The following is a 21,243-nucleotide window of genomic DNA, read 5'->3' on the forward strand; positions in this document are numbered from 1 at the left end:
TACAGGAGCCTGAGGGCACGTACCACCAGACTCAAGGGCAGCTTCTACCCCACTGTGATAAGACTATTGAACAGTTCCCTTATACAATGAGATGGACTATGACCTGTGACCTCATGACCTCACGATCTACCTTGTTGTGATCTTGCACCTTATTGCACTGCACTTTCTCTGTAGCTGTGACACTTTACTCTGTACTGTTATTGTTTTTACCTGTACTACATCAATGCACTCTGTACTAACTTGATGTAACTGTACTGTGTAATAAATTGACCTGCAAGATCGGTTTGTAAGACAAGTTTTTCACTGTACCTCGGTACAAGTGACAATAATAAACCAATACCAATACCGATACCCCCCCCCCCATGATGACTGGTTTGAGTTGACCGTTGATGACCCCCCCCCCCACGACAACCAGGTCGGGTTGACCATTGACGAACCCCCCCCCCCCCCCCCATGACGTCTGGGTCAGGTTGACCGTCGATCACCCCTCACTATGACTGGGTCGGGTTGACGTGACAGGTTGACCGTCAACGACCCCCTCACGACGACCGGGTCGGGTTGACCGTCGACCACCCCCCCCCCCCACGACAACCGGGTCAGGTTGGCCATTGACGACCACACCCCCCCCCCGACGACGACCGGGTCGGGTTTACCATTGACGACCCCCCATGACGACTGGGTCAGGTTGACCCAACAGTTTGACCGTCAACGACTCCCTCATGACGACCGGGTCGGGTTGACCGTCGACCCCCCCCCCCCCCCCACGACGACCGGGTCGGGTTGACTGCTGATGACCCCTAACGACAACCGGGTCAGGTTGACCACCGCCCCCCCCCCACCCCACCACGAATGGGTCGGGTTTACCATTGACGACCCATCACAACGACTGGCTCGGGTTGACCTGACGGGTTGACCGTCGACGACCCCTCACGACGACCGGCGCTCGGGTTGACCTGACGGGTTGACCGTCGACGACCCCTCACGACGACCGGTTCGGGTTGACCTGACGGGTTGGCCGTCGACGACCCCTCCCGACACGGGTTGACCGTCGACGACCCCTCACGACGACCGGCGCTCGGGTTGACCTGACGGGTTGACCGTCGACGACCGGCGCTCGGGTTGACCTGACGGGTTGACCGTTGACGACCCCTCACGACGACCGGCTCGCGTTGACCGTTGACGCTTCAACCGCCGCCTCGCGCCGCACGCGGCTCGCAATTGCGTCACCGGAAGGGGCGGCTGGCGGTGGGCGGGAACATGGCCCGACCCGGCTCTTTAACTGCAGCCGGGAGGCAGCAGCGGACGGCCGCTGAGCAGGTTTCGCTGTGCAAAGGGCATTGCTGTCATTAGAAACTGCTCCTCCGAAATAAAATCCTGCAGCTCGGAGAATAAACTTTCTCGTTGCCAGTTTCCCCCCCCCCCCCCGAAGGATTTTTAATCGGGGCAAATAAATTTATAAATTGTGAGATTTTTCCCCCCCGCGAAGGATCAATCGCCATGTTCAGCTGGCTGGGGAGAAACGAGCGGGGTAAGAAGGATCCCGAGCTATTTCAGACGGTGACAGACGGCCTGAAGAAACTCTACAAGACCAAGCTGCTTCCCTTGGAGGAGTATTACCGCTTCCACGAGTTCCACTCGCCCTCGCTGGAGGATGCGGATTTCGACAACAAGCCCATGCTGCTGCTGGTCGGCCAGTATTCAACCGGCAAGACCACCTTCATCAGGTAACAACACCCCCCCCCCCCCCCCCCCCGAGGCAGGAGGGGCTGGGGGACGGGGTGCTCGGCATTGCATTGGCGTTGCACTTGCCTGGAAACAAGTGTCTCCCGATGTGTGGGCACGAAGGAAATACAGTGAAAATTCGCAGCCCGGGAGGATTCCACTTGACCAGCCATTAACACTCCAGATTAACCTTCTCAGTTTCGTGATCCAGATCGGTAGCCTATGTACTACTTCAGATTTTTTTTTAAATGTGGTGAGGATTAGATTTCTGCCTCCACCATCTTTTCAGGCTGTGATTTGCAGGTTTTGAGTGATATTTTTCTTCCATTCCTTCCAATGACTTTAAATCGATGTCCTGTACGTATTGATTGTGCTGTCTTTTTTTTTGCCTATTTGCCATGGCTAGTTCTTGCTTTATTATACACCTTGATTTGGGCCTCTTGTTCTTGGTGAACCGAAGAGAAGCTGATCCAATCTTCCCTTATTACAAATTCTTGAGATCTTGCAATATCCATTTCAATCTCCAAGGAGAAGAATTATTGAGATGTATGGAGTAAATAACTCCAGTCGATAATCTGGTAGGTCTTTGCAGGACAGCACAGCTGGTCCCATTTGCCTGCATTCTTTCAAAAGTCTTCCAAAAATTTTCACTTCCAAATGGTTATCCAAGATCTTTTGCTGACTAAACGTGTGTCATGTACCCTTGATCCACTTTTAATCGGGGTTTCTATTTACCTTGGTTAAATATCCCAAGGTTTTGAATACTTCTCTTCGATATCTTGACTTCAAGGAGGATGACCCCAACTGTTCTAGTCTATCCATGTTACTAAAATCCATTATTCTGGATAAACCTTTTGTGCTCTCTCAAGGTGTGATGTTCTAAACTTAATGTTGAAAACGGGAGGTTCACAAGAATGATTCCAGGAATGAAAGACTTAACCTATTAGGAGCATTTTTGATGTCTTTGGGCCTTCACTCAATGGTGTTCAAAAGAATGAGGGGGGGATCTCATTGAAACCTGGGTACTGAAAGGTCTGGATAGAGTGGATGTGGAGAGAATGTCTCCATCAGTAGGAGACCCATGGATCTAAGGGCACAGCCTCAGGATAAAAGGACATCCATTTAAAACTGAGATGAGGAGGAATTTCTTCAGCCAGAGGATGGTGAATCTGTGGAATTCATTGCCACAGAGGGCTGTAGAGGCCAAGTCACTGCGTGTATTTAAGGCAGAAATTGATAGGTTCTTGATTGGTAAGGGGGTTAAGGGTTATGGGGAGAAGGTGGGAAAATGGGTTTGAAAACAATCAGTCATGATTGAATTGCGGAGCAGACTCTGGGCTGGATGGTCCAATTCTGCTCCTATATCTTATGGTCTTGTTACTCTAATTGGGACCTAAGCAATGTCTTGTAAAGATTCAATGTAATCTCCCTGATTTTTGCACACAGTGCTATGGTATATGAAAACCAGCATCTGTGCTTTGGCAACAGTTTTCTCAACCTGTTTTGCTATTTCAAAGGTCTACTTCATCAGGGTTTCTCTTTCTCCCTGTAGAATTACATTGTTTAGCCTAGGTTGTCTCTTTTTGAAAAAAGTGGATCATTTTGCTTTTCTCAGCATTGAATTTCACATTCTGTTTCATTCAACTGTAGAACTATTACATCCTTAAGGTTTGGTAACCATAGCTGTGTACAGTAGACAAGTTGCGGCCTATTTAATGTCGTGTACAGCATTCTCACAAGATCACAAGACAAGGGAGCAGAAGCAGGCCATTCGGCCCATCGAGTCTGCTCCAATGAAAAGGGGGGGGAGAAAAAAAAATGAGGAATGGGGTGGGGGGGAAGAAAAAAAACCTATTCTAATCCCAATTTCCGGCCTTATCTCCATATCCCTTGATACCCCTACTATTTAGATATCTATCTATCTCTTCCGTGAACGCCCCCACTGATCTGGCCTCCACTGCTGTATGTGGCAAGGAGTTCCACAAATTCACCACCCTCTGGCTAAAGAAACTTACTTCTCCATCTGTTTTGAAATTGTACCCTCTAATTCTAAAGATTGTGCCCTCTGGTCCTGGACTCACCCACCAAGGGAAACAGCCTAGCCACATCTACTCTGTCCTTTCCTATCAACATTTTAAATGTCGCTATGAGGTCCCCTCTCATTCTTCTGTACTCCAGTGAGTACAGTCCAAGAGCCGACAAACGCTCCTCATACGTAAGCCCTTTCATTCCTGGAATCATCCTCGTAAATCTCCTCTGAACCCTCTCCAACGTCAGCACATTCTTCCTGAGATGTGGGGCCCAAAACTGCGCACAGTATTCCAAATGAGGCCTCACTAGTGCCCCGTAGAACCTCGTCAACACTTCCTTACTTTTATACACTATACCTCTCGAAATGAATGCCAAGATAGCATTCGCTTTCTTTACCACCGATCCAACCTGGTGGTTAACCTTTAAGGTATCCTGCACGAGTACCCCCAAGTCCCTTTGTACTTCCCTACTTTGAATTTTCTCTCCTAGGTAATAATCTGCCCATTTATTTCTGTTTCCAAAGTGTACAACTGCACATTTCTCAACATTGAATCTCATCTGCCATTTCCTTGCCCATTCTCCTAAACTGTCTAGGTCTCTCTGCAACCTTCCTATCTCCTCAATACTCCCTACTCCTCCACCTATCTTGGTGTCATCTGCAAACTTAGCCACGAAACTATTTATTCCATCATCCAAATCGTTAATGTACAAGGTAAAAAGGAGCGGCCCCAACACCGATCTCTGCGGCACACCACTAGAAACTGGTAGCCAACCAGAACTAGATCCTTTTATTTCCACCCTTTGCTTCCTGCCAACCAGCCAATGCTCCACCCATTCTGTTATCCTACCCATAATTCCATGACATCGCATCTTATTAATCAGTCTCTTATGAGGCACCTTATCGAAGGCCTTTTGAAAGTCTAAATACACAACATCTACTGCCTCTCCCTTATCCACCCTACCTGTGATTTCTTCAAAAAACTCCAATAGGTTGGTCAGGCAGGATCTTCCCTTCACAAAACCATGTTGGCTAGGACCTATCTTGCCTTGCGCCTCTAGGTATTCCGTAACCCCATCCTTGAGGATAGATTCCAATAACTTTCCCACTACTGACGTCAGACTGATAGGTCTGTAATTTCTTTTATGCTGCCTCCCACCGTCCTTATACAGCGGAACTACATTTGCGACCCTCCAGTCCTCCGGAACCATGCCAGAATCTATCGATTCCTGGAAAATTATCACCAATGTCTCCGCTATCTCTAAAGCCACCTCCTTCAGAACCTGGGGATGCACCTCATCCGGTCTGGGAGACTTATCAGTCTTTAGCCCATTTAGTTTTCCTAGCACCTTCTCGCTAGTAATCTTAACTGAACTCAGTTCCATTTCGTGAGACTCCTGACTAACCGGCACATTGCTGATGTCCTCCACGGTGAAGACCGATGCAAAATATTCAATTCCTCTGCCATCTCTCTATCGTCCATTATAATATCTCCTGCACCGTTATCAATTGGTCCTATATCAACCCATGTCTCTCTTTTACTCCTTATGTATTTAAAAAAAAACTCTTAGTATCCTTTTGAATGTTATCCGCCAACTTCCTTTCATAATTCATCTTTTCTTTCCTGATGACTTTCTTAGTTTCTCTCTGCAGGTTTTTACAAGCTTCCCAGTCTTCTGTTTTCCCACTAATTTTTGCTTCTTTGTACGCCGCCCCTTTTGCTTTTATTTTAGCCTTCACCTCTCTCGTTATCCACATTTGTGCCTTTTTTCCATTGAAACCTTTTTTTTCTTGGAATATATCTATCCTGCATTTTCCTTATTTCCTGTAGAAATTCCTTCCATTTTTCCTCCGCCGTCCCTCCAGCTAGCTTACTCTTCCAATCAATTTGGGCCAACTCTTCTCTCTTACCATTGTAATTTCCTTTGTTCCACTGAAACATCGATACACCAGTTATCAGCTTCTCCTTCTCAAACTTGAAACTGAACTCAATCAAATTGTGATCACTGGTTCCCAGTGGTTCCTTTACCTTTAGTTCCCTAATCACCTCAGGTTCATTACACAGCACTCAATCCAAAACAGCCAATCCCCTGGTGGGCTCATCAACAAGTTGCTCCAGAAAAAACGTCCCTTAGACATTCCACAAACTCACTCTCCTGAGTTCTGACTTGCCTGCTCTTGTATTTTGTGACCTCAGTTAATAATAACCCTTATGCCCACTTCATCAGCTTATCTGCCAGTCCTTTTCAGTACCTTCCCACCTGTTGCCTACTTCTGTGCCATATTTGGCCTGTACATTTGTAATTCTCTTGAACTGAAATCTATTGATTTTTTTTTCAACCAACCTGATGCATACCATGTATGTCATTTGCATGGAGGCTTGCATCAGGCTGACCTCATTGGAACTACTTTGTGCCCAGGTCATAGGCTTTGGTTCTCCTGTCCTAAGTGAGCAGCCATTCATTCTGTTCAGCCTTTAGTTTCCAGCTGATCCATATCTCAAATACATTTTCCTGCCTCAGATGCACATAAGATTTTACTGCAAAACTAGTCTATTGATCCACCAAGTCCTTGGAAGGAAGGGCAGGGATTGGGTTCCTCCAGGCCTCCTTCAACTTTCCATCACTTCTTCCTTGCATCTTGTTAACTTTTCCCTTAACTTCATCAATGCTATTAAGTTGTTCTGTGTGAATGAAAATTCTACATTCACAGCACACTCTGGATGTAGATTTTCCTGAATTCTCTTTGATTTACAGCTACTTTATGGCTTCCAGTCTGTTTCCTCTTGGGTCACCTCTTTTTTTTCCATTGGAGAATAGATTTTGGCCTGTTTCTTCATGGGTGTAACTATTTGACTGTTCGAGAATCATGCTGAAAATTTTTGCTGCTTTAGAGCATAACTTCATGTAGTGAGCAAAATTGCAAAGTACTCCAACCATGATTTGAAATACAGATGAGAGGGAGTGATGCTTTTGGTTTCTGTCTGTGCTCCTTCATAAAGATGTTTTCCCTTTGGAAGGGTTACAACAGATTCACCAGAGTTATACCTGGGTTCAGAGAGTTTAAATTGTGGGGTTAATTGCTAAACTTGGTTTGTATTCCTTTGACTCCAATGATTAATTTATTTCAAAATGCCTCTTGTTAAATATTGAGGGGAGGGGGGCTGGGGTGGGGGAACAATCTAGTTCCTCTTGAAGAATGCAGGATGAGGGGTTAAGGTTACCAATTTAGGAAAAGGATTTGGCCATCACTCTTTCAGCATAGGAACATAGAAATCTGGTACATCTCCTCATGCATCAAAAGCCACAGTGTTGAAAATTGAACACTCCAGTTTTGTTACTAAGGCACTTGAAGCAAAGTAAATTGTGTTGAGGTACAGATCAGCCATTCACTAATTGAGTGGCAAGCAATTTTGGGCATTGTATGTCCTGCTTCTGTTTTTGCAGCCCTTCTTTGTAAAAACAAGTGAATTGTTCTTTCAGCAAAGCTAGAGGAATTATGGTTAACAGAAACCAAGCAATTGTTGCTAATGTATGCCTATCAAATGTCTGTATTGCTTGCTGCAAATTCTTGATTTTCTGTGATTCTGAATCAGGTACCTTCTGGAACAAGACTTTCCCGGAATGAGAATTGGGCCTGAACCGACTACTGACTGCTTCATTGCTGTAATGAATGGGGATGTGGAAGGTGTGATTCCAGGAAATGCTTTGGTGGTGGATCCAAAAAAACCATTCCGGAAACTTAATGCTTTTGGCAATGCATTTTTGAACAGGTTTGTTAATGTTGATCATATTAAAAGTTGGTTATGATATTAAGGGAATATGCTGTGCAGGGCAAGCCAATAGGAAAGGATGAATACAAAAAACATTTTAAAAAAACTGACTACTCATCTCTTTGGCAGTTAGGTTCAGTGGTAAGTACAAGAATGGATAATATTCACCCAGTACTTGATATTGGAAAATGTTCCATATCCAACTTATTTAAAACAAGTAAACTTTAATAAACCAAGTCTGGCATTCAGATGCCAGAAATCTATACTTTGTGTACTTGCATAAGTAATGTGATTGTAGCATTTGATATGTGAATTAGTATTACAGGTGGAGTATTCTTATTAAGCTACATCCTTACTTCAAATTTATAAGGATGCCAATCAATATATCTTGAGTAGATTCATTACATTAAGATTGATGATTTTAATCAGATGATTTTGCTTCCAATCTTTAGAACTTGAATGCTTAGCATTGTTTCTTTCTATAAGCAAATTGCCACCTTGTTTAAAAGACATTAATAATGCAGAATTGGTTTCAAAAATCTTTTTTAATCAGCATGCAGATTAGATTTAACAGAAACCCTATCAGTTTCTATAAGCTAGTTATTCTTTTGACTTTACGTGAAATTTTCTATTCTTAACTAATACAGGAATTATAAATTCAGATTATTTTTTAAATATTATCAACTGGAATTTTATTGGCTTAGTCTGAAAATAAGGGGATCTCGGGATCAAACTTATCCAACTAACCTCTCTACAGCTGTGTCCATGCATTATAGATGGATCTGAAAAGACATTAAAAATTTAACTGGGCTGTTAAAGGTTTATGAATAACAGTAATGGAATAAAATTAGAAAACTGGGAAGAATAAAAATGCAGTGGAGGTAATTTCATGATTTGTGGACTGGGTTGAAGTAATATGATGCATATTGATTTTTGTGCTAGTTAAATATTTTTTTAGATGGCTCTGTTTGATAAGTAAAAGTAATGTAGCAGCATTTCTTGAAGTGACTTTTTATTTCCCTTTTGCTTTTTAAAGAAAAACACACTCAGTATTGCACTCTACTCTTAGTATCTCAGAACATTTAAATTGCTTAAGTGACTATATAATTAAATAACGTTGCAATACCCTAGAAAATTGGCTTTTTCAACACTTATAAAATTCCAAATCAGTTTTTATTTTCTGAACTGAAATGTGATAATGACCGTTTGCAGGTCATTTTGCATCTCTGGAAATTCTGCTGGGCACTTTGAAAGTGAGTCGCATTAGGGTCATGTGGGATGATGTCATTCCTCATTCAGCTTGGTTTAGCCAGCAGAATGCTGGTTTGGGAGTCCCTATATGTGTCAATCAATCCTGCCTTGACTTTCAAACCACCTCCAGCTTACTGCTACTACCACAAAACATTCCCCTACTTTGCTGTCAGATCTCAGTCTCAATCCTTCTGAGGCCCAGATCCAAACTGCCCCCAATGATACCTGTGAATGCCCTCATTTTAACTTGTTACCCTTATTGTCAACTGCAATCCTTGTTTTAAAATCATATTAATCCCTTCTAGCCACACTGACCATACTACTGGTCTCATTGGTTACATTGATTATAGGACCAGTGGAGATAGAGCTTCGTGACATGGTGTCATGACAATAACCTTTCCGTCAATGTCAACAAAACCAAAGAGCCGGTCATTGACTTCAGAAAAGGGGGTGGTGCAGATGCACCTGCCTATTATCAACAGTGCTGAGGTCAAGAGGGTTGAGAGCTTCAAATTCCTGGGAGTGAACATCACCAATAGCCTGTCCTGGTCAAATCACATAGATGCCATGGCCAAGAAAGCTCACCAGCACCTCTACTTCCTCAGGAGGCTAAAGAAATTTGGTATGTCCCCTTTGACACTCACCAACTTTTACTGATGCACCATAGAAAGCATCCTATCTGGATGCATCATGGCTTAGTACAGCAACTGCTCTGCCCAGGATTGCAAGAAACTGTAGAGGGTTGTGGACACAGCCCAGCGCATCACGTACACCAGCCTCCCCTCCTTGGACTCTGTCTTTACCTCACACTGCCTTGGCGAAGCAGCCAGCATAATCAAAGACCCCACACACCCAGGTCATTCTCTCTTCTCTCCTTTTCCATCGGGTAGAAGATACAGGAGCCTAAGGGCACATACCACCAGGGTTAAGGACAGCTTCTACCCTACTTTGATAAGATTATTGAATGGTTCTCTTATACGATGAGATGGACTCTGACCTCATGATTTACTTTGTGACCTCGCACCTTATTGCACTGCACTTTGTTTGTAGCTGTGACACTTTACTGTTGTTTTTACCTATACTACCTCAATGCACTCTGTACTGACAATGTAACTGCACTGTGTAATAAATTGATCTGTACGATCAATATGCAAGACAAGTTTTTCACTGTACCTTGGTACAAGTGACAATAATATACCAATACAATCCAGAACCCCCATTCCAAATCTCATCAGTGTTTGTGCAATTTTAAATTTGGGTAATAATCTGGAAATTGAGTGGGGGAAAAGCAGTCTCAGTAATGATAACAGCAAAAACTACCAAACTGTTGTTAAACTCATGTTGGATCTACTATCCGTAACTAGTCTGGCCTATATGTGACTTAGACTTCCCCCACGTGTTCTCTAACAGTACAAAAACAATTGGGAATGGGTAAAGGAAACTAATATGTTGATGGCACCAGTGGTGCCTAGGTAAACCTGGGGGAGGTGGAATGGGTGTAGAAATACATGATGTGTTTGTGTACACAGCCCATACCCATGTTAACTATATTTGGTTGAAGTCTTGCATATCCCAATGTAGGCAGAGTTAGAGTTGTGCAGCATTGAAACAGCCCCTTTAGCCCAACTTGTCCATGCCAACCAAGACTAATTGGGCATGGAATGTAATGTGTTGTAGATTTATACAGCACAGAAACGGGGTCTTTGGCCCACCATGTCCATGCCAACCATCAAGTATCCATCTGTACTACTCATTGTCTCTGGGGGCTGCAACTTGTACCCCAGTGAACTATGTCATGCCCCCTTAGCAAGAAAATCTTGTTCCTTTGGGGGGGGGGGGGTGGGGGGCTGGAGGTGGGGGAGAGGTCTTGTGGTCTCCAATGTGCTTTCCATGGTCTGCCCATTTGATGCTCTTGCCTGCTGACCTGCAGGAGGGGGAGGTTGCCAGCAGGGGACAATGAAGAGAGGCCCTCATAAGTAATGACTGTTTCTTCTGAACCAGTTTTACTTCCCCAGCTGTCCTTGACCTGAACCATACTGCTCAAATTCTGCAATCCACAGATGAATTTACAATCGGCATACTGTACATCATTCAGAAATCACCTATATTTTTTCTCTCTCTCCCTCCAGTATCATTGGTTGCTGGTTATTTCAGCTCATCTATTTCTGAAATCAACCATTCCTGTATCACCTCTAGACTTGACCATCCCAAAATACCCTATGGCCAGGCTATTAATTTAAGCATATTGAAAATTCTGTCCAGTGCTGTAAATCCCTCTTATCTTTGTTTTCATTCACTCCCATAACATCCAATGTCATGTTCTGTTTGTTCTTTCATTGCAGCAATGGTCAAATTACTGGACTAGTAATCCAGTGATCCAAATTCAAATCCCAAAATGGCAGCTGTGCAATTTAAATTTGACTCGTAGTCTGAAACTTGGAGGGAGAAAACTACCAGATTGTTGGAAAAGCCCATATGGTTTGTTGATCTCTTTTGGGGAAGGAAATCTGTTGTTCTGGCCTACTGTTGATCCCATCCCCACTCCATGTGGTTAACACTTAAATGCCCTGTGTCTAAGTTGGGAGAGCAATCCTACAAACTAATATTCTGGTGGAGGGGGTGGGGGCAGTTGCTGCTGCTATTGAGGAGAGTTTAACCTAGGCAGGTGGATGGGAACTTCAAAATACATCTGGTTGGAAGAAACAGTGGAAAGATGAAGTTAGAAAAATGCCTTCAGGCTTTCCCCTTTAACAATCTTGGTCATCTTATTTTGCACATGGCCTTGCTTGCCTCACCCTTGCCTCTTGGTTTCCTGTTTGTTGTTTCTTTCCTTGCTTCCTCACCTTAGTCTTCCCACTCGGGTTCCCATCCCCTGTCATTCTCGTTTAAATCCCCCAGAGGCACAGTGTCCTCCATGAGGATATTGGCTCCGGTGCTGCCTAGGTGTAATCCATCCTGTTTGTACCGGTCCCAATGTCCCAGGAATCAACATCTCTCCTTCCTGCATCACCCTCTCTCTGTCACACATTCATCTAATTTATTCTTCTAATTCCTATATTTGATTGCTTGTGATACAGGAAGTAATCCTGAGATTATCATCTTTTGAGATCTTGCCTTTTTGGCTCCTAATTCTTTAAATTTGCATTGCAGGACCTCATCCTTTTATCTACCCATATTGTTGGTACTGGCATGTACCATGAGCACTGATACCAACCTTCCTCTTCCACCCACCCCCCCATGTCCTGGATCTGCTCTGGGACATCCCTGACCCTAGCACCAGGGAGGGAACATACCATCCTGGTCTCTTGTTGGTGGTCTTTGAAAAGGCTCTTCTTCCCTTGCAAATGAACCCCCTATCACCATTGCTCTCCCAATAATTTTCCTCCCCATCCGTGCAGCAGAGCCATTTGTGAGGCCACAAATCTGGCTATTGCTGCTTTCCCTTCTGAGGCAATTCCATTGTCACCCCCACTCTTTTCTTCCGTTTCCCCCCCCCCCCCCCCGACTGAAATCGTATCCAATACTGTGCATCTATTTGAGGTGCACCTGTTATTATGATACTAACACTGAAGAAAGCAATCAAAATGATTAAGAATTTGGTCCAACTAGTATTGGTTTTAAGGGGTTGGGGAGAAAAGTTAGCAATGAAGTATTTACAGGGTTGCTCCTAATAGGAGATCAATCTAATCTATTGCAGGGAATGTCAGATTCTGTTTATAATTTATTCTGTTACTGATGGCATTACTCTGTTTTGGTTTTCGTCACACATTTGAAACTACCTAAAGGTTGGTATTTTTAAGGTGAGTAGCATATTTTAAAATGTACATGCTTCTAATTTTCCAAATTGAGATTTAGAGAGTCGTACAGATCAGAGATGGGCCCTTCGGTCTACTGAGTCCCTGCTGATCAAGTATCAATTTGCACTAATTCCATTTTTTTTTCCCTGTCAACTGTCTTCAATTCTATCACTTACTTACAAGGGACAATTTACAATGGTAAATTAACCTAACAACCTAATGTGGCATGTACTAGTAAATCATTATATGGCTCAATGGATGTTGTTCTGTTAATCTGTAACGTATATGTATTTACATTCCTGCAAAAAAGAGATGCATTACGCAGCAAAGAATTGTACACCGTAATGAGTTAAATGTCTACTAAAAATGCAATTGACCATTGATAATAATGCAAAGAAAATACATGATGTAACCATGGGCAAAAATCCACTGATTTTTGTCAAGTGCCAGTTTAATAATGCATCAAATGATAATGAATCTGGGCATTCAGGATTTCAACGTGGGATTTTTCTTTCACACTTGAAACAAAGCATGCTACTGTACAGTGAAATGGCATGGCTCTCAGGCTTTTAGATTGCCATTGAGGAAATTATTTACTAGATACAAATGAAATAAGTGTTTATATTTGCTTGTGAATATTTTCGTCTATCTTGCATTCTTTCCCCCGACTTTTAAACTGTTTTAGTGCTTCCTTTCTTGTTCCAAATGAACATAATCAAACTTTGCTTAAATAGAGTGGCAACACTGAATGTCAAACGTGCAATATAAATTTGAAAAATTTCTCATGGCACTTGAATCAAGGAAAGACAGCAGCTGAAGGAAGAGAAATTAGGAGTCTGTTTTGCAGAACAGGTAGATTGGCACCGGGATTCTACACAGTAGGTCCTGGACAGTTGAAGCATTGTTTAATGACTTTTTCTGATTCAAACTGAACATTTCACACTCGTTTAAGGAGAGAGGAAATCCAAGAAGATATAAACCAGTTACCACAGCGTAGGCCATTCATGGGTGATTTTTCCATCTCTGCATCCTTTTTATGATTGTTCCCCATATTTGTTTATTACAACAAAAGTTCTAGCCACTTAGCCCCTCAAAACTTGCATTGTCTCCCAGCAGAGCAATCCCATCAGTTCCTCACCCCACCACCTGCCGTGATTCTGCCCTGTACCTGCAATTACTTTGAATTCCTTTTTATATTGTGAAACTGCACTGAGTATTTCAATTTTCAGCCTTTTTTGTTTCAGTATCTGAACATAGCTGACAAAGGGAAACATTTATTGCTCATGAAAAGGTGCTGTTGAGCTACTGTCTTGAGCCAGTACAGTCCCTTTAGTGAAGCTACTCCAACAGAGCTGCTGTTTGGGTTGGGGGAAATTCTTGAATTTAGATCCAATGACAATGTATTTCCAAGTCTGAATGGTGCATGATTTGGAGGGGAATCTGTAAGTGGTATTGTTCCCACGTGTCTGTTGGTCCTAGCAGTAGGTGTCATACATTTGGTTGATGTCACTCACCTCAGCTACTTAGATGACTATGATGTATTTTAGATGATCTACACTGGAGCCACAGTGCACTGCTCATGGAGAATGAATGTTTTGGGTGCTTACTATACTACAAAGGCTTGCTTAGCTACTTGTTTCATTGTTTTATCTTGGCATTGTTACTCTAAAACCTATTCCAGAAGAAATGACTAAACCAAATTCTTTGGGACTGAGCAATATTTTGAATACTTGGTTTACAGGTATCAATTGCTGCCTGTGTTTAACAGTTGCCACTTTGATGTTACTTGTATGTTGTATTAAGTTTCTTGGGTACAACCTTGCTATATAAAGCCCTTTGTTTATTGTATTTGTTAGATTCATAAGTATTTTTGAGTCACTTGTAGAAGTCTGGAGACATGTCACTGCAGATGCTGGAATCTGGAGCAACAAACAAGAAGCTGGAGGAACTCAGTGGGTCAGGCAGCATCTGTGGAGGGAAATGGACAGTTGACATTTTGAATTGAGACCCTTCATCTGGATTGGTCCAGTTCAGATGAAGGGTATAGAAGTTTGGATTTGGGGTGTTTTTTGGACTACAGATATTGGGGTTAGAGATCTATGTTCTGTTATTTTAATGGCTTTGTCCATGAGTTGCTGCCTCTTAATGTCTTTTTCAAATGTCTTCCCTCACTGCTGGGCTTTTGTCCAAACTTGAGAGCCTACCCCTCTAACAATAACTCCCCCCATTGCTTCTACACTTTACCCCGCCCCCCCCCACCCCTCCACCACTACATCCCCTAACCTTTCTCCCAAAGACACATCTTTGTTGTCAATGACAGAATATCAAAATGTAGTGGATAGTCCAGCCTAGAGTTCTTATTTGTCCTGTGGGAAGTCATTGCATCGAACTTGTTGGCATGGATGATTTCCTCTCAAATATCTGGTTCTAGCCAGTCTTCTTTCATTTTCTCTGACCTATTGTACTCTTCCTTTACATTTGTCAGCAGAGCCACTGCTTGCTGAAATCCTTTGCCAGAAACTCCCCTCTCAATTTATTGGATGGGTTTCAACTCATCCTCTAGTTCAAGGTCTGATTTGGAATTGCTTCTAGCAGAAATGTCACATTTGGACTTGATGGTACTTCCTGTAGGAGCTACTCGTCACTGACCTTGAAAGCCTCCATGATTGATAAAACTAGTTTATCCTAAGTTTTAAAAGAAAAAGCAACTCTATGAAATTTAGATTAGAGGAAGCCAAATTTCAATTAAGGTAAATTCCCATTTTAGAAAAAGCTTTAATTTTACTCTCTCCCTTACTATTGTCACGTTCAATTTATGCTCAGACTTTTGTATTTGGCCCTCTTGAGGATGTCCTGAACCCCTGAATTTTGATTTTTTTTAAATCATTATATTTTAGTTCAACTTTAAAAATTATGCTGTTTTTAAACATTAGTTTCACAAATATGTCGTACATGTTTTAATGTTATTGCTAATTCTCATTAGGTCGTAATATCAGCATATAACTGCTGCTATTTATTTGAATTTATTGAAGTAATATGAAAATTAATGTGGAAGTAAATCATAATCATTTATGAAAACACATTTACTGAATAATAATAATTCTATGCTAAGTCTTTAAAACTGCAAGCTTCTATGTGGTCATAACTTAATCTTGAGGGCTACAAAGCAAACTCTGGAGCAGATGTTGCATGACGTTTTATTCACTGATTCCCTTAAATGCAATAGAATCATGACATCAAAACTTGGTTAGTTTTGTGCAGGTAGATTAAAATGTGCAAATTTTCTGTTAGTTTTTTTCTTTGATGCAATGTGTTTACCCTTTGGGTATTCAATGATATATAAGAGAAAATTGAATCTGCAGATAAACTTTAATTCCTTCACTTGTAAGAATGTGGAATTTGGGTTGAGAACATTAGAAATGGGAACTGATGTAGGTTGCACAGTCTGTCTGGCATTCACTATCATGTCAAAGCCTTTGAAGCTTCCATTTTCTCATTCTATTTTCCCCATATTATCTGATTTCCTTGTATCCTAAAATGGCTCGACCCATCTAGTTCTAACTGTCTAAGGGAAACTGTCTCTCCTGTATCTACCCTGTTAGCTCTTCTCAAGACCCTTTCTCAGTGGGATCATCCCAACATTCTTGGGTAAATCATGATCAACTCTTGGGACAACCCCTTCATCCCAAGTAAGTGAAAATCGAAAAAGCCGCAGATGCCAGAAATCTGAACTAAAACTTGTTTGAAATTCTCAGGAGGTCAGATAGCAACTGGAGAGAAAAAGTTAATTTTTCAGGTTGAAGAGCCTTTGTCAGAACTGTCTTCAACCTGAATTGTCAACTGCATCTCTCTCCACAGATGCTGACTGTTTCCAGCATTACTGATTTTTCTTTTTAATCCTTGTATTGAAACCATGATGCACTGACTCCAAAGCAAGTGCATTCTCCACCTATGGAGATAAATCTGTGCACATTACTCCAAATAAGACCTTGGCAAAGTTCCATTTGGTGTCTAGCAAGACGACTATTATTATACCAAAATCAGATTTATTATCACTGACTTGTATGTTGTGAAATTTGTTGTATGTGGATTTGAGTACAACAGCCATTTCAGTTTGTCTTCCTAATTGCTTACTATGCTTGTATGATAACTTGCTGCATTTTTGAACCACTGCACCCAAGCTGCTTCTGTATATCAACATGAATCTCCCTGTTTTTGTTCTTTTTCTATTCTCACATTTTACTTTCTGCCACTTCTTTTAAAGACATTTACTCAACTACCTATATTTGCAGAATTTTTACACTCTCCTCTCATTTCACTTCACCACCTTGCTTTGTACTATCAGAAAACTTGAATACATTGACTTAGATGAAGGTAAGAGTGTAATTGCAATCAAGTTGAAGACTTGTTGACCTGAAATGACAACTCTTTCTCCTAGCAGTATTTCCAGAAGTTTTTCTTTCAGAATTCCAGCATCAGCTTTTCTTTATTGTCAATCAAGAAATTCAGTCGGGGATAAAATTGATAATTATGTCCAGCCTTAATTAAATTCAAATGTAACCCAATGTGGCAGAATTCAGGCTCGAACAGCAGTTTCAGAAATTTGGTATTGGGCAAAGGAGCAATGTGGCTTGTCCATTGGAGCCAACCCTGTAGTTTCAATAACAGGGATGTTGTACTACTAGGGAATGCTGATGGTTTCCATAGCCTGCCTGTGGATTTGGAGGACTTTGCAGAGACTGCATTGGTGGTACTTCTGTACTTCAAGGTACCTGCTTTTGCAGTCTGTCTCTAAAGCAAACGAGAAGGCAGGAATGTTTGCTGCCCTGCAGATTAAGAGCATTGTACCAAATTTATGTTCACTTTTCATTCCTTTAATGGCTGAAGGCTTTGCTCATGGATTTGAATTTTATCAATATCTTCCCCAGAGAGATCCTGCAATATGGAAAATGGTTTGTTTTTAATGGTCTCTCCATGGCCTTTTTATTTTTGAAGGGTGGTGTTTCTTGAAGATCTTGTATTGTAAATGTTTAACATATTCTTTAGTATGCTTCAGCAAATGAGTCAATGATGACTTGGACCTCTGCCTCCAAACCTACACATGTACAACCGTCTGTTTATTATAGCACTGGCTGAAGTTGGTGACTTGGACTTGACTTTAGAATGGTGATGTAGGTTAAGTTCATTTGTCTTGTAAATTAGCTTCACTCCAGCAGGGATCGTAGAAGTTCCTTGTCAAGTGATTCCTACTATAATTTTAAAAGGATTTTTCTTTTCCTCTTAAGTGCCATTTTACAACAATATTAAACATTCATGAAACAATATCTTGGAAGATTACTTGGAGGTAATACAACACTACATCACCCACCTTTATCACTGGCAGTGAGTTGTGCTAGTTGATGACTATTTTTCTTTTTAGCAGTCCAAAGGGATTTTTGTGCCATTCTGTCCTCACTTTTTAGCCATCCTATCATTTGGTGCTAGTGCACAATGCTAGTTGTTTTAGATCTGTATCTGGCACTCCATGCTCGTGTTGCTGAGCAACTAGGAATGGGATAGTTGGTTTCTAAGTAACTTGGCATATTATTTGTGCCATACAACTTAATAAATTCAAACTACATTTTAAATTTCAGAATTGAATTGTCTCTGCAGGCAATATTATAATTCTAGGTGTCCATCTATGTGGCAAATCAGGAAAGAGGGCATCCAATTATAAACTTGTGTTTTTTTTTAAATAAAATTAGGAAATGAAAAAGATTACTTCATGTGTTCTTTGATATCTAAAGTTTTACAGGAACTAGAGTTCAGATGGATACACAGTATTCAGAAATTGTCAGCCTGGTCAAAGTAGTGCTGAGTTACCCATTCCAGATCCAAGCTGCTATATTCCAATAACAATCATATTTCTGTGTGCATAAATATTTGAATTGTTTGCCTTGAAGTTCATTGTTAATAAGAACTGAAATACTTGTTTTCTAGATTTATGTGTGCCCAGTTACCAAATCCTGTGCTTGAAAGCATTAGCGTCATTGACACGCCTGGTATCCTGTCAGGAGAAAAGCAGCGCATCAGCCGAGGTGAGGTTTCTATGTGATCCAGGTTTTTTTAAAAATTAGAATTGCTTGTGTTTTAGTTTGGGATGGTAGCTCTCTGCCTATCTAGTGCAGCTTCTCTGTGTTAATCAAAATGTACTCATGGTGTTCAGTCAGAAATGCAAGTTGTCATCAAGGAAAGTATAAAATAATTGTCATTAAAGCCATAGGTAAGAGGCATTGGAATTCTTTTTCCTTAATGTCAGTACTCTGGCTATATTTCCACATATCCATATAAGGTGCAGCAAACTTGTACAGGGAAGGGTGTGGGGCAGAATTTTTGTTAGTGTTAATGACTTCATCCTGGAAGTTACAACACTGGACAAAATTGCTTGTCTAGTTGATTCCTTTTTAAGCAAATGATGTAGAATGACCTTGTGAATCAGCATCTATCCTTTCCTTGAGTAAATATTTTCAATACTGATAGGTGATGCATCTTGGTAGTCTAAGGATGGGACGTACACCACTAGTGGTAAGGCCCTAGGAACAGGAACAGACTTGCATTGATGCACAAGTCCGTAGCTCCCTAAAAATGTTTGCACAGGAGGATAAAATGGTGAAGAAGGCATGTGGGATGCTGGCTGTCATTAGCAGGTGCACTAAATATAAGAGCACAGAGGTCATGTTACAACTTGGTAAAACATTGGTAGGTCACAGCTGGAGTATTGTGTGCAATTCTGGAAAGACATGAGTGCAGAGGCGATTTAACAGCCTGTTGACAGTGTTTCACTTGAGGAAAGATCATAGGTGAGATTTGTTTTCCTTGAAGTGGAGGAGGCTGAAGAGGGACTAGAGAAGCATATATAGGGTAGATAGTGAGAAATTTTTTCCCCTATAACAGACTTCTAAACCTAGAGTGCATAGGTTTAAGACAAGGAGCAAGAGGGCAATTTTGTTATTATTGTCATGTATACCAAGGTACAGTGGAAAAACCTTGTTTTGCATGCCATCCATAGAGATGATTTCATTACAACAGTGTATTGAGGTAGTACAAGGGAAAAGCAATAACAGAATGCAGAATATAATGTTACAGTTACAGAGAAAGTGCAGGCAGATAATAAGCTGCAAGGCCATGATAAGGTAGCTTGTGAGGTCAAGAGTCCATCTTGCTGTACGAGGGGACCGTTCAATAGTCTTATAACAGCGGGATAGAAGTTGTCCTTTGGTCTGGTGCTTTCAGGCTTTTGTGTATCTTGCCAGATGGGAGGGGGGAGAAGAGAGAAGAGAGAATGTCTGGGGTGGGAGTGGTCTTTGATTATGTTGGCTGCTTTTAGGCAGCAAAGTATAGACAGAATCCACAAAGGGGAGGCTGGTTTTTGTGATGTGCTGAGCTGTGTCCACAAACTCTCTGCAATATGCTGACTCGCCCAGGATTCCATGTTCTCATGTTCCAGACCAGCCTACTAAGTGGGACCTTGTGAAAGTCCATGTAGGTAACTTCTACCACCCTGTCCAAGTTGATCCTTTTGGATGCCCCTTCAAAATAAAAACTAATTCCTGAGGCACGATTGGCACGGTAGTGTAGCAGTTAGTGTAATGCTATTACAGCGCCAGCAACCTGAGTTCAATTCTGTCCACTGTCTGTAAGGAGTTTGTACGTTCTCCCCATGTCTGTGTGGGTTTCCTCCAGGTGCTCCGGTTTCCTCCCACATTCTAAAGGCATACAGGTTAAGAAGTTGTGGGCATGCTGTGTTAGTGCCAGAAGCGTGACAACACTTGTGGGCTGCCCCCAGAACACTCTCTGCAAATAGAGTGCACTCGATGCATTTCACTGTGTGTTTCAATGTACATATGACTAATAAAGCTATCTTGTCTTGTCTCATCTTTTTCCTTGCCAGAGCCTTAATGTTCCTTGTCAACCAAGGTTCCCTAATCTTGCTCTTTATTCTAACAGGAACATGCTGGCCCTGAACTCTTCCTATCTCGCTTTCAAAAGCCTCCCACTCGCCAGACCTCCCTTTTACATGCAAACAATCACTCGCGAACAAGTTTTTTGAATTTCTGTCTGTTGCCATTAAAATTGGTCTTCACTAATTTTGGACTTTTACTTGAGCACCTTTTTCTATAACTGTCTTGATATCAATAGAATTGTGGTCACTGGTCTCAAAGTGCTCCCCCACTGACACATCAACCCAGCCTCATTTCCTGAGCAGATCAGATGTAGCCCCCTTCTCTAGTTGGACTATCTACATGATGCTTAAAGCTTTCCTGGATGCACTTAACAAATTCTGCCCTGACTAGTCCCTTAGCAATAAGGTAGTCCAAGTCAATATTATGGAGTTAAAATCACTACTGTTAGAATTGTAGAGTAATACAGCACAAAAGCAGGCCCTTCAGCCCAACTGGTCAATGCTGACCAAGATTCCTATCTAAGCTAGTCCCACTTGCCTGTGTTTGGCCCATATCCCTGTACACCTTTGCTATCCATGTACCTGTCCAAATGTCTTATTAAATGTTGTTATCGTACCTGCCTCACCCACTTCCGCTGGCGGTTCATTCCATATACTGACCACCCTCTGGGTGGAAAAAGTTGCCCCTTGGGTTACTATTCTCCCCCTCTTCCCATGCCCTCTAGTTCTT

The 21,243-nt window shown here is 41.9% G+C and overlaps 1 protein-coding gene across 2 annotated transcripts in view; it reads left to right on the forward strand.

The window, feature by feature from the left end:
- The first annotated feature begins 1,305 nt into the window (after positions 1-1,305).
- The window catches only part of LOC127575173 (EH domain-containing protein 3), a 59,683-nt gene continuing 39,745 nt past the window's right edge, over positions 1,306-21,243 (forward strand). For both annotated transcript variants that reach the window (XM_052024868.1, XM_052024869.1), the window contains exons 1-3: positions 1,306-1,724; positions 7,347-7,523; positions 18,551-18,648. In XM_052024868.1, coding sequence (XP_051880828.1) covers positions 1,498-1,724; positions 7,347-7,523; positions 18,551-18,648 — 502 coding nt within the window. In that variant the 5' untranslated portion in view covers positions 1,306-1,497. The remainder of the gene's footprint in view (positions 1,725-7,346; positions 7,524-18,550; positions 18,649-21,243) is intronic.

This window comes from Pristis pectinata, chromosome 10, assembly GCF_009764475.1.
Source record: "Pristis pectinata isolate sPriPec2 chromosome 10, sPriPec2.1.pri, whole genome shotgun sequence".
Classification (NCBI taxonomy): Eukaryota; Metazoa; Chordata; class Chondrichthyes; order Rhinopristiformes; family Pristidae; genus Pristis; species Pristis pectinata.